This window comes from Monodelphis domestica, chromosome 7 (genome assembly GCF_027887165.1).
Source record: "Monodelphis domestica isolate mMonDom1 chromosome 7, mMonDom1.pri, whole genome shotgun sequence".
In the NCBI taxonomy this organism is placed as follows: Eukaryota; Metazoa; Chordata; class Mammalia; order Didelphimorphia; family Didelphidae; genus Monodelphis; species Monodelphis domestica.
Window position 1 is genome coordinate 61,150,488 of NC_077233.1, and position 13,658 is coordinate 61,164,145.

At 47.7% G+C, this 13,658-nt stretch overlaps 1 protein-coding gene across 1 annotated transcript in view; it reads left to right on the plus strand.

Annotated features, from left to right (window-relative positions):
- The window catches only part of PLXNA1 (plexin A1), a 260,073-nt gene that overhangs the window by 223,286 nt on the left and 23,129 nt on the right, over window positions 1-13,658 (plus strand). Inside the window, 2 exon segments of the mRNA XM_056804732.1 lie at window positions 10,574-10,786; window positions 12,580-12,730. Coding sequence (XP_056660710.1) covers window positions 10,574-10,786; window positions 12,580-12,730 — 364 coding nt within the window.

Genomic DNA, 13,658 nt, shown 5'->3' on the forward strand with positions numbered 1-13,658 from the left:
TCCACTCATTTGCAGACATTTATTGAGTACCTCGTCTGTGCCTAGCAGCACCTATGATTTGCCTGTGAGCTATGTGATGAGATTCTGTAGCTAATAAACTCTTTGTGTCACATCTTTCTGTATCTCCCTCTGAATGCCCCTTGGTCTACTCATTCATTCCTTCATAGACATTTATTAAGCACCTATTCTTTATTCATCCTATGTTTATGAGAGAGGCAGCAATGAATAATGCATGATCAATACCATCTGAATGTTTATAGTCTAGTAAGAGATAAGACATGTGGACAAGTAACTGTGCCATAAGACAGGATGTTTGAAGTGAGGGTTCATCTCAGGAGTACGTGTGAAAAAGCTTTATGAACCAAAGCCACAACGTAAGGAATGGTTGTTAGAAAGTGTCATAAGAAGTATGAGAACCAAGCGTGATAAGAGGACAGAAGAGGGAGGCCAAGGTCTCCTTCGGCTGGTGGGACTCAGAGAAGGCTTCGTGAAGCCGTCCCTTTGAAGACTGAGTAGGGTTTCTGGATTGCAGCCAAAGATTGGCATTTAGTAGTTCTTAGTAAATGTTTATTCCCATCTTCTATCCCTCTCTCTCCTGTAAAATGAAGGGATTGCAACAGATGATCTCTAAAGTTCTTTCCTATTCTGAAATACTATGGTTTGGTTTGTTTTTTTTCCCCACATTCCCAGGGGCTCATGCTAAGTGAGTGGTGGAACCAGGTCTGGGACAGACTCCTGAGTCCAGGGTTCTTTCCACTCTTTCAAAAGCATTTTTGAGTACCTGCTGTATTCTAAGCACTATGCCTGGAGCTGGGCATCCAGAAGCCAAATGGAAGCAACCTTTTCCTCAAGGGTAGAAAAGCCACATGTACCCAGAGAGCAAAATGTAAAAATATATATATGCAAAGTAAATACAAACATGGAAAGTAATTTGCAGGCACAGAAGTTGGTTCCAAAAGCACTACCTGTGGAGATTGGAAAAGTCCTCAAAGGAGTGAAGGATTTCTAGAGGAACAAGGGAGAATGAAAACATGTTAAGCTTGGTTGTGTTTGTAGAACGACTTGAAGGTGGGCTAGAGCAGAGGGTTCAGGTGGAGGAGTAATATGAAATCAGTCTAGGAAGATAGTGAGAGCCAGATTGGGGAAAACTCTTTTTGTTTTTGATCCCAGAGGCAATAGGGAACTATCCAAGTTTCTGGGACAGGGAGTACCATAGAATATTTGTCTGCTTTGTGATCGCAGGGGGGAGTGACTGGAGGCAAAGTGATCACTTAATTAGAAGGCTATTGGAACAGTCTAGAACCATGGGGAAGGGGGGTTCAAGTCTGAACAAGGATTGACTATTGAGAAAGGAAAAAAGGAGATGTATGGGTGAGATCCCATGCCAAGCACAAGTCTCTGGCCATGAGCCTTGTGGTTAGAAGAATGGTGGTATCTTCCACAGAAATAGGGAAGTTTGGGAGGAAGGATATGAGTTCTGTTTTGAGCATGTTGAGCTTGAGATGCCTATGGGACCTCCATGTGGACATAGCCAGTGAGTGGTTGGAGATACAGGATTGGAGGTCAGGAGTGATAGTGTGCTTTTATATAGGTAGATTTGCAAGTCATCAGCAAAGAGATGATAACCAAACCCCTGGATGCTGATGAAGGAATTAAGAGAGAGAGGATAGAGTGGGAAGAATGGAGGGTCCAGGACAGAGCCTTGGAACATACCCCTTTTTGGGGAACAGAATGATGAAGATCTAGCCAAGGACACTGAGAAGGAATGGTCACACAGATAGGAGGAGAACCAGGAGAGAGAAGTTGCCAAAACCCACAGAGGAGGAGAGGGTGCTGGTCCCCTGTGTGAGATTCCCTGGGGAGAATCAAGGATGATGAAGTCTGAGAAAAGCCCTTTGGGTTTGGCAGTTACAATATTGTTGGTAATCTTGGAGAAAGAGCACTTTCACCTAGTAGTGGGTGTGGATAATCCCAGCCCACAAGGGGTATCCCCCTCCTGCTTTTTGGGGCTCATCTTTCTACTCATCTTACTGTTCTGTGGTTGGTTCCCAGCTTCTCTGAAACATTTATGAAGTGTCTCCTTTGTGCTGGACACTGTGCTAAGTTCTAAGGGTACCAAGAAAGGAACTCAGTAGAATGGAGGTCAGGAAGAGGGTGAGCAACAGTTGTCTCACCATCCAGGGCCAGGCTTTGTCTCTGTGGGGCAGAACTGGGGATGTTATGTTCTCTCTTAACCTCCCTTCTCCCAATCCTCTTTTTGTACTGTTCACTTATAAAACAACACTAACCTTGTTGGGAAAGGGGAAGATTAGGGAGGGGACTAGGCCAAGATCAACCTCATGCCATGATGGAGCCCAAAAGGCAGACTCATCGGAGGCCCTGCACAGTCAACCTACCCCCACCCCCCAGGACTTAGGTCTAAGTTTCTGAGATTTAGAAGGGGAGTTCATTCGAAATGCTTTCATTGTATGTGGCTGGGCTTTTCTATCTCTTTGATGCTTCTTGCTATTCCTCCCACCTCCCCTTCAATCTTCTCCTTGATGGAGGGCCTGTCCCCATGCCTACCACTTGTAAAGAGAGGGCCAAATGGGATTCAGACAACCATACAGCCAGTACCAGGAACAGGGCAGGGGGGCACCTCTAAATGCAGACATGAGTATCTGGAGCAGTCGTAGCTGATTCATCACTCTCCCTTATGTTTTGAAGTCAGGGGAGGCAGTGGGAAGGGATAGAGGGGAATCAAACCAGCCCCATTCATCAGGGCCCCAAGATAACAGTCTCTGTGTATACTAATGCCTTCTCTCCACTAATTCTTATCCAGCCTGCACAAAAATGGAGGCAATTTCTCTCACTGATGGAGCCTTAGAGAGAGAGAGAGAGAGAGAGAGAGAGAGAGAGAGAGAGAGAGAGAGAGAGAGAGAGAGAGAATTTACATGCACGTGTGTATGTTTGAGCTCATTATCTTATCCTGATACAGTCCTGGCTCTTAGATACATGGGAAGAACTGGAAGGGACCTTGAAAGTCATCATCAAGTCCAATCCCTTTATTTTACAGGTGAGGAAACTGAGACCTACAGAAGTTAATTGACTTCTCCAATGTCACACTGCTCATAAGTGTCAGAGGCTGACTTTGAACTCAGGTCTTTCTAACTCCTAGTCCTAAGCTCTTTCTGCTACTTTTCACCCTTTTGTCTGCTCACTCTGTTATAAATATCTCTTGGGTGTGGAGGACTATGTTGGGTTCTTGTGGAGATTCAAGATCAGTCAGGCATGGTTTCTGCTCTGGAGGAGGTTGCAGTCTGGTCTAGGGATTGTGTCTAGATCTGTTGATAGAAATATAATCTTGGAGCTGGAAGGGACCTTAGAACAAAGAATGACAGTGCTGGAAGATACCTCCAAAATTGGAATGGTTAAGAGACAGAAGGGACCTCAGAAGTCATCCTGCTTATCCTACAGATGAAAGGAAACTACTTAGTTATGGCCACACAGCCATTCAGAGGCAAATGGCACAACTTCACCCCTACTAGGTCTCCTCTGTGACTCAAATATCCCCAAACACCTCGATGTGAGGAATTAATCTGATGCCTCCTTTGCTGAGTGAAGCAATACCCTGAAGAGGTGGTGGTTAGAAGACCAACTTCCTAACCTTCGAAGTGTTGCTAACATCTTGTTCTGTTGATTGTTCTATGAGTCTTTGTGACTGGCATGGAAGGGGATATGCCCCTCATATCTTCAGCCTCTGTTTCTGGGAAGCGAGAGGGGAGCAGAGTTCTGGAGAATGAAATGTCCTTCCCATAACCTGTGTGCAACCCACATGCTTCCTCCTTCGGGAAGTCTTCCCTCATATTCCCACTTAGAAATGATCTATCCTTCTCCTGAACCCCGTATTGCACCTTTTCTCTCTTTCTCATGGTACTAGTCACATTCTGTTTTGTATTAGGGTTATCCCTATATCTAGATCTTTGTCTATACTGTGATCTCTATCATCTATGTCTATAACTGTCTCCACATATCTTTATCGATCTATATCTGTCTATCTATCTATATCCATCTATCCATCCATCTGTCTATCTACTTTTTGAGGTCCTTTCTACCTCCTAATCATTCTAAGTGCTGAGGTGCCTTCCTGCTCCAACATTCTTTGTCCTTAGGTTCTAGTTCTAACATTCCGTTTTCTAAGATCTCTTATGTAGTCTCTAACACTTGATATTCTTAAGATCCCTTCCAAGCTTTGACATTCTCCAGAGACATGAATCTATAATGGTATCATTTCAACCATTTATTGGAAGAAATATTTTGCAATCAGGTTGGCTCATGTGCCTCTGGTCCCACCATTTAGGCATCTCTCTTCCTTTCTAGTATAAGGCTGGCCCTGGAATCAGGCCTCTAGTTAGGGGTCTAGACATCTGGGTTCTACATTGGGGTCTGTATTCCCAAATACCCCACTTAATTCAGAGGCATCTTCCTCTAGCACAGGCCTTTTAGAATAACTCATGTATTCCATATAAGGCTGAGCTCCTTGGAGATCAGTGATACAGAAATGGGAGGATTTTTCTTTGTTATTATTTATAGATTGACTGTCATCTGTCCCAGTTGACCTCAGTAATGCAGTCTGTATCTGCTGTAGTTGTTGCCCTTGGCCCTTGAGAATGTAATATGCCACCTGCCCTAGGTGTGTATCCATGAGCCGATCTCAGAGGGTCTTTGAAGGTCTCTAGATGCCTGTGGATTTGACTTTGAGTGTGTGTATATGTAGTGACAGAAGAGATCTTAGAAGTCTTTTCATCCTACTTCTACCCCCACCTTTATTTTACAGATGACTTTCCTCAAGGTCATCCAAGTAGTGACAGCAGGTTTAGACTTGAACTCGGGCCTTTAGACCATTACTTTCCCCTCTATCATATCAGCCGCTTCTATTTTTCCATATCTATGTGTGGCTTTGTTTTAATTTATTTTATTTTATTTTACCTGCAATTTCATTAGGATTGAGAAAAGCCTTCCTCCAATGTATGTCTGCAGGTAGGTTAGGACTTGGAGTCTAGGCTAGGAGTTGCCTGGAGTGGGTCCCAGAGGTTAAGTGACTTTCCTAGAGTGTCACTGGGGGAACCTAATTAGGATCAGAGGTCATCATGGATTTGGGGTACCTTAGAGAGTAAGTCTAGCCACCTCATTTTGAAGAAGAGGTCTTGGTCTCAGGGATTTGCCCAGAGTCAGCCAAGTAGGTAGTAAGTGGCAGAAGCAGCATTTGAATATTTTGTCACTAACTAAACAAAGCCCTGACCCTTGCTCCATTTTGTCTCCTGAAGCCAGCTTTTCCTGCTAACCTCAGAGACTCATTCTCTGTCCTTTAGCCCATGCTACCTCTCAACACATTTTACCATCATAATTCAATGAATTCCCACAGCCCCCCTTCCAAATAGACCAGTGTCATCACCCTCTTTTTACAGACGAGAGAACTGAGACACTGGGCATAAGAGAGACATGAGCCTTAGCCCCCTTCTAACAGATTTTATCCAAAGTAGATGGAGCAACTTGTTTGCAGAGTGGGACACAAGAGGTGAAGAATCTTGCCTATACAGTTTAATGGTCTAACATGATTTTTATAGGTTGATTTTTCTTTTTGTCCCCTCTTTTATAAGTCTTTATTTCAAGGGATAGCTTCCTGGGTAGGGGAGAGGGAAAGGCTATATTTGGAAAAGAAAGAGATATAATTATCCATTTATAAGATTTTAAAAGATTTCTGTGAAACCTTCTCCCTTTTCATTCTCCCTCAGTTCCTGTTTCCCCCTGTCCCTCGAAAAAACTATAGCTAGACTTAGAATAGGACCTAATAGGTGTTGGGAATGGGTCTGAGGGCCCAGAAAGGATCTCTAAATAAGAATAGGAGGCAAGAAGCAAAGGAAGGGTGGATGGTCCATTTACCATCAGGGTCTTAGACTAGGGGAATGATGGGGGTGCCTGAATGGGGTGCTATAGTATAGAATGACAAGAATTGTATAACCATAATGTCAGAGCTAGAAGAGGCCTTGGGGGTCATATAGTCCAACCTCCTCGATTTCAGATGAGGCCCAGAGAAGTCAAACAAGCTACCCATGGCCACACCACCACCAGCCAGTAGCTGAACTGGGCTCAAACCTAGGGTTCGAACTCTTCCATTGCAGGAGGAGTAACTCTGTATGTATGGGGAAACCAAGGTACAGACCACACAGGCCTTGAACCCAGGTCTACTACTGTGATTGACATTGATGTGACAACTGAAGGTTTGCAGGTCACATTACATGTTTTATTGCTCTTCATAACAGCCTGTGAGGTATTATAGGGAGTCTCATGCTCCTGTGTGACAGCTGTCAGAGGGGATCCAAATCCAGGTTCAGTGTTCTTTTCACTGTACTATGTTTATTTGGCATCATCTAGTGGACTGGCCTGCCTGTCTCTGTCTCTCTGTCTCTCTGTCTCTCCCTCTCCCTCCTTTCCCTCTCTTATTCTCTCCTTTTCCTCACCCCCTCTTTCTCACTTGTTTCTCTCTTCTTCCTCCTCCCTCCCTCCCCTAGTCACTTCACAGTTTCTCCCCAAGGATTTAGGAGTCAACCAAGAGGCCCTGTGGGAATTCAGAGCAATAGAGGCAGTCCTTGGCTTAGAGTGATTTCATTTATAGCGATTCACACTCACACCTTTCTACCCATGTTATTACTAACACCTCTTTGCCCATGTTATTAATAACACTCATGTTATTACTTCCCACACTTTAGACAGTCAGGGTACAACTACATCACCCAGTCACTTGGCTTCCTCATACACTGTGGCTAAAAATAAGCAATTCTTTAGGCTTCAGGATGAGGAGTCCTCCCTCTGCCTTCCAAAGCCCCACTCTCAGGGGCCCCCCAGCTCCTTGGCCTCAGGCACAAGGCCTCTCCTGAGAGCTCTTAAATATCCTTAGATGTGATCAGCCAGTCTTTCATTGCCCTGCTTGGTCACATTAATTTATATACTAGTACCTTGCATTAGTGTATTAGGGCATCGGGTTTAGAGCTGAAAGGGGCCTTAGAGATCATATTGTTCACTTCTATTTTGCAGATGGGGAAAGTGAGATTGCTCAACATTATGTGGATAGGTAGTAGCTGGGATTTGAGCTGAGACCCTTGGAAGTGCTGTTTCCATCAAAACTTACTGCCTTGTAACTGATTAACAAGGAGATCCTTCCTCTCTCCCTCCCTTCCTTCCTCCCTGCCTTTGTGCCTTCCTTCCTGCCTGCCTTCTTTCCCCATTTCGGACATTAGATTCTTGGTTAGTCATAAAACTCTATTCAGTGTATATATTGTTTCTTCAAAAAAATCAGATTCAAATTCCATTATTTCAGCTTATTGCACGTTTTTCAAGAACATAACCAACCATAAATTCAGAATCTGCCTATATAAGAAACATTCCTTGCCCTGGAGTTGCTTATGCTGTAGCTGCTCTAAGATAGCATAGTTTCAGAGAATATTAGTTATTAAAATTAATATTTTCATATTAACTCACATTTCAATGCCGTTTGACTCTGTACAAAGCACCTTATACCCATTGTGTGGAATGGAAATTGAGGGGACCTTGAAAATTCCAAGGTTCACCCTCTTTAACCACTATTAAACAACATGCCTGGAGAAATCCATCACTTAAAATATAATGCTTTATTGAGAGAGAGAAATGTGAGGGCACCGTCTCAAGTCATTGGCCCAAGACAGATGCCTCCAAAGAGTTAGAGAGAGAGATCTGGCCATGTCTGCCTCTGAGGTACCAGGCTACCAGGCACAGACAGACTGACTCAGATACATTCTGATACCAAAAATATCCACTGGTTTTTCCCGAGACCCTCCCAACTAGAATTAATGTTTCAAGAGGTTGGAGCCCTAATGTTGAATGGCTTTACAGTGACTTTACATATTCTAGCAAATTAACATCTTCAGGAAATTGGAGAATAGCTTTACTGTGGGTACACTTAAACAAATTTGCATTTTAAAGAAATGGTCAAGGGTTGGAGACAAAGATTTAGATCCAGAAATCAAAGAACAGGAATATTATACAAAGAGAGGAAGAAGTCAGGCCTGGATTGTCTGGGTGGGACTGATGTCAAGCCATTGGGCTTGACTACTTGGAAGAAGCCTCTGATATACTGGAAGAGATTTCTATGACCAAAAGGTCATTAACATTGATACTTAAGATTTGATCATGGGTACTTTAGGGTCTAAGACCAGTCCAGCCTGGGACTCCTGCCTCAGGCAAATTCCCAGACAAACTCACTTAAGGCTTTAAAGTCTTTGTAAGGATGAGGGTGGGGAACCAGCTTTTACTAACTTTTTGATGATATTAATAATTATTAAAACTTGAGAATGGCACACTAATTTCTCACTCCACACACCCACCATCTCATTTGATCTTTAAAGCAACCTTATGAATTGGACAGGATATCTATTATGTCCATTTTATAGAAGAGGAAACCGAGCCTCAGAGAAGTGAGTTGTTCCGGTTCACCTAGTAGGAAGCAGAGCCAGGCTCACCCTCAGGTCTTTTGACTTTAAGTCCATCCCTTCTTTCTTCTCTGTTAACATATCCCCCTGGAAGAGACTGTATAAAACATTTCATAAACCTCTCCGTTTTGCATATGGGGAGACTGAGGCACAGAAGTTGACTTTGCTTGATGAATATCACAAGGCTAGTTCTTGACAGTACCAAGATTAAAAGCCAAGTTTCCTGTCTTCTAAGCCAGTGTTTACAGAGTGTTCAAACCATCTAAAGAATTATGATAGCTTGTATATGGTAAGAATCTAATGAGTGAATGGATCAGTAAGTGTCCTAGGACTGTTGAGGAAGGAGACGTCATTGTGGTCTGCCGTCCAGTAAGGCTTCATGGAGGCAGAGATTTCTTAAGTAATGTCAACTTGGAAAAACACAGAACCACTAAAGTAGTCATAAAACCAAATCTCTAATTGGGAAAAGACAAGACCTTAATAATCGGCCACCACACAGAGTCCAGCGCTAAATGCCACACAAAGTCAAAACTCTAGGGCTCCGGGGACAGCATCTCATGCTAGATGATTCTCCAAAGAACAATAGAACATATACCTTTGGGGGAATTAAGTACAGTAAACATACACTGAAAGAGGCCATAGCCAGAGGCTGGGGTGGTCTACTAAAAGGGTGGGTTTTGCCCTGGTGCTGGTCTTCTTGGGAAGGTCTCTGATACAGTGGGGGAAACTTCTAGGACCAAAAGGGTGATTGAGCATTTGAGGATTTCTGGCACTCCTATTCAGGACACTTAATAGACAATAGATGTTTGGTGATCCCTTGTTCAGTCTAAGGCAAGGTCAGTTTAAGACTACAGGCAAATTTCCAAGGCACAGGGGCAAAGTTGGGGTTTCCAGAATTCAAATCAGTAGTTACTGTTATTCCAGGACATTAGCAATAACAAGACAAGAATGACCAAGGTGGGGCACGGTCAATGTTGAGGATTCAGTGAGATCAGTTAGGGGAGACAGGCAAGCCAGAGGACACATCTAGGTTGCCCCCCAAAGGCACAAAAGGACATTAAATCCAGAATACCACCCATCAGAGATCACAACCCCAAATGAGGAGCCTGGGACTTACGGGGTCATCGGCCAGCATAACAAGGGTCAAAATGTGGAACAGACCCTGGGCCCCAGCAGCAAAAGCAGACCTGGGGGCCCTGGGCAGAAGAATGGCAGGCACGGATGACAATGAGCAGGCCCATTTCTCCAGAACTTGGGGGTTGCAAAGGGCTTTTTGAAAACCACCCTGTACGTTCGGTAGTTCAAGCACCAGGTGAAGACATGCGGGGGCTTAGCAGCTAGATAGTGACATGCCCTGGTTGTCTGAAGCAAATGTCAGAAGCAGTGTCTTCTGAGTCCAGGTCCGCACATGGACACTCTCCTGCTTTCAGGCAGAGGCGCAGTCTTGGGGTGACCTTGGGCCCTTGCCCTCCCTGGCTCTTTGTTTCCTTCCCTACAAAATGAGAAGCTCCACGCTCTCTGAACTCCCTCAAGAGCCTAGAAGATGCTCCAAGCCTAGATCCCCATCTGCCTTCTCCTCTGAGTCAGGACCAGTCTCCCAGAGCGTGGGCAGAGCCAAGCCTGCAGGTGGCTCTGACGGGAAACCTGGCCCCTTCCCGCAGGGGGACTCCCAGGGCTCACCTGGCCTTCTCTACCAAGGCAGACCATAAGAGCAAACACAGGGTTCAGAGCGCCTTGGTCCGTGTCCTCAGCCCCTGTCTGACTTCCTTTTCAGGACATCCCGCTGTGGCAGGGGGCGAGTGGCCTGCCTCCCTTTATCCTAGATCAAGGTTGGAACATTCTGTTCTGATGGCTCTCTTGGCCCTAAGGGTTGGGGTGCTGACCCAGACTTTGCTCTGCTGCCCCTTTCAGCTCTCGCCTTCTGCGGTCTGTTGTCTCTCCGTATGTGTTTCATTCACTTAGTGCTGGGTCCGATGGAGATGCCACGTGTGTGGCCTCCCTTCGCCACACTCACCTGTGTCTCTCTCTCCTTCCTCCGCTCCTGCTGCCTCGGGACCTGCCCTCCTCAGCCTACCTCTGCGCTTTTGGGTGAACGTGATCAAGAACCCGCAGTTTGTGTTTGACATCCACAAGAACAGCATCACGGACGCCTGCCTGTCTGTGGTGGCCCAGACATTCATGGACTCCTGTTCCACCTCTGAGCACAAGCTGGGCAAGGACTCGCCCTCCAACAAGCTGCTGTACGCCAAGGACATCCCCAACTACAAAAGCTGGGTGGAGAGGTGAGCCTCGCCGCCTCTTGTCTGGGGGATCCCGGGGCGTGATGACGTGGCGCCCCCAGCGTGGGCCCCATCCCCTGCTGGGTCCCCTGGTCCCTGGGGCCTGGGAGCGGAAGCTTCATGGGGAAGCTTTGGAGCCTGGAGCTTGTGTGTGTGTGTGTGTGTGTGTGTACACCGTGGTGGAGTGCAGCATGGTGTGAGAGGCCGCCTGGGTCCAGCCTGTGTGCTTGTGGGTCACAGTCATGCAGACACACGCTTTCCTCCGGGTTGTTTCCCAGCACGATGGTGCCTGCTTTGGGCATGGTGTTCCCGACACCTCTTAGGGGCACGTTGTGGGGTTACCTGAATGTGAGGGTCGAGAGTACGGGAGGGAAGAGTGACTAGTCAGGTTTCCATTTCTGCTGACTGATGGGTTACTATAGCACCCACTTTTCCTCGGAGCCTCTTGGTCTTCTCTCTCAGGTGGAGGACTTGTCCCATTAACCTGCTACGGCTTTAGGGTGGCCCCGGAATCATGATGTCACCTGCTGTGGTGGTGGGGGGGGGGAGCAGGAACGGCGAAGCTGCTGCCTTTGTTCCTATATCCTAGAGTTCCCTAAAACCAGTTCTCAGGAGAGCACAGAGCTGAGCTTTCTGCCCCTGGGCTATGGGAGGCTGAGGCAGGGTTTTCCTGCTGGTCCCACTTGTCAAGAAGGGGGCTCCCTCTGCAGCAAGGGAGCCAAGAATTTGTCCTTAGAGGAAGGTGGCTCAGAGGATATCAAAAAGCACACCAAGGCTTATGCTTTCCTTAAACGTGCCCTTCTAAAGCAGAGCTTCTGGAACAAGGAGGCGCAGCTCCTTTAAGAGGCAGCCGGGGACTCCCAGGTACCGAAGAAAATGAGATAGGTTCTTTTCCTGGGTCCGGTCCTGGGTTCCTTTCCAAAACCCCTACCTATCACAGTCCATGACTTAAAGGGCTAAAGCACCTGCTTACTCTACCTCGGATCCTTCTAAGGCTGTGCGAGAGTCTGGCATCCCTGATGCCACCCCAGAGCCTCCGCCCTGGCTTTGCCCTCTGCTGTGCTTTCTGCAGGGTTTAGTTCTAAGGGAAAGGAGGAAATCTGGGGATAGTAAAGCTATAGGTACATACGAGAAAGCAACCCGGCATCTGGGTGGTTCACAGATTTGCCCATCCCCATGAACACCAGGTCATGGACCGTCTCATTCTGTAGAGCCGAGCTCGGCTGGGTTGGCCAGCCTCTCCTGCCTTATTTGGACTTTATGACGCCCAGGAGAGACAGAGAGACAGAGACAGACAGACAGACAGACAGACAGACAGACTAACTCCACCAAGTCTCATCCATTCAGCAGTTGTTCCCTTGGCTTAGTTAGCCTCAGTTTTTACCCCATAGGCTCCTAGGAGAGAGGAGGGAGGGAATGAGCATTGATAAGGTTCCTACTACCTAGACACTGCTCAGTCTCATTTGAAGCTTAAAAAGACCCCACAAGGTAAGTGCTATTATTATCCCTATTTTTACAGTTGAGGAAAGTCGGGCAGACAGAGGTTAAGTGACTTGCCCAGAGTCATATAGATAGGAAGTGTCTGAGGCTGGATTTGAACTCAGGTCTTCCTAACACTGCTCTTATCAACTGCACCACGGTGGGCAAATCACGCAAACCCTTCTAGGGGGACTCATCTCGTCTCAGTGCTGCGATCCCCGGGGACAGGGACAACACAGTTCAGACGGTGGGCTCAGACTCCTCCTTGGCCCCCGGGAGCTGGATGACTTCAGACTGAGCCTCGTGCCTCCCCACAGGTACTACTCCGACATCGCCAAGATGCCCGCCATCAGCGACCAGGACATGAGCGCCTACCTGGCGGAGCAGTCGCGGCTCCACCTCAGCCAGTTCAACAGCATGAGTGCCCTGCACGAGATCTACTCGTACATCACCAAGTACAAGGACGAGGTAGGCGGCCGAGGTCGGAGCCTTGTGCACTGCCCCGGGCCTCGGGGGACGGCCTGTAGGGATGCCCAGAGCAGGGCAGCCAGCGCGGCCAGGAGTCTCCGGGTCCTGCCACAGGAGGACCGTGGGACGGTGCAGGGCCAGATCGCCGGGGAAGGGAGTAGAAGGAGTCTAGTCTTCCCCCGCGGTCCCTCCCAAGGGTGGGATTCTGGGATTCAGGGCTTGCTCTGAACATTTCCTGTCCTTAGAGGAAGGTTCTCAGGAGTCTGGGGCCACCCTTGTAGCCCTCATGAAAAGACGGTCAGCCGCCGCCGCAGCCCAAGCGAGGGGTTCCTGCTGTCACTGCAGCAGGCCTGGCCACTCTGTGTGATGCTGGAGCCTCCAGGGAGCTGTGTGTGTCCATGGCGACAAAGCCCTGGCCAGCCGAGTCCTGGTATCAGAGGAGGAGCGCTAGAGGGCAAGGCCGGCGCTCTCGGGGCCCCGCCGGCCGTGGGGCGCAGTGAAAGAGACGTAGAACAGCCTCCTAGAGGGGAAGGAGCTCAACCAGGGCAGGGTCTGGGAACGGAAAACCCGCACCAACACGTAGCACCTGCCGCATGGTGGAAGGGGGTGGGAGGAGTAGGAATGATTGGTGCTTAGATTTGGGGCTGCAGAGGCCTGGCGTCCACCTCCTCCTCCTCCCCCCAAGAATAAAGGCCAGGATGGAGGGGCGAATAGAAGGAGCCTGGGGAGCGGTCAATCAAGGAACAGTTGTTGGTCACTCACTATGTGCCAGAAAGGGCAGAAGCCAGCCACAGGCCCTGCCCTCGGGGAGCTCAGATTCTAATGGGGAGAAGGCATTAGCAGTGAGGGGGCTGGGGAAAGGCCTGCAGAAGAGGGTGGGATTTCAAGTCTTGAAAGAAACCAGGAAAGCTGTGGGGGGGAGACGGTT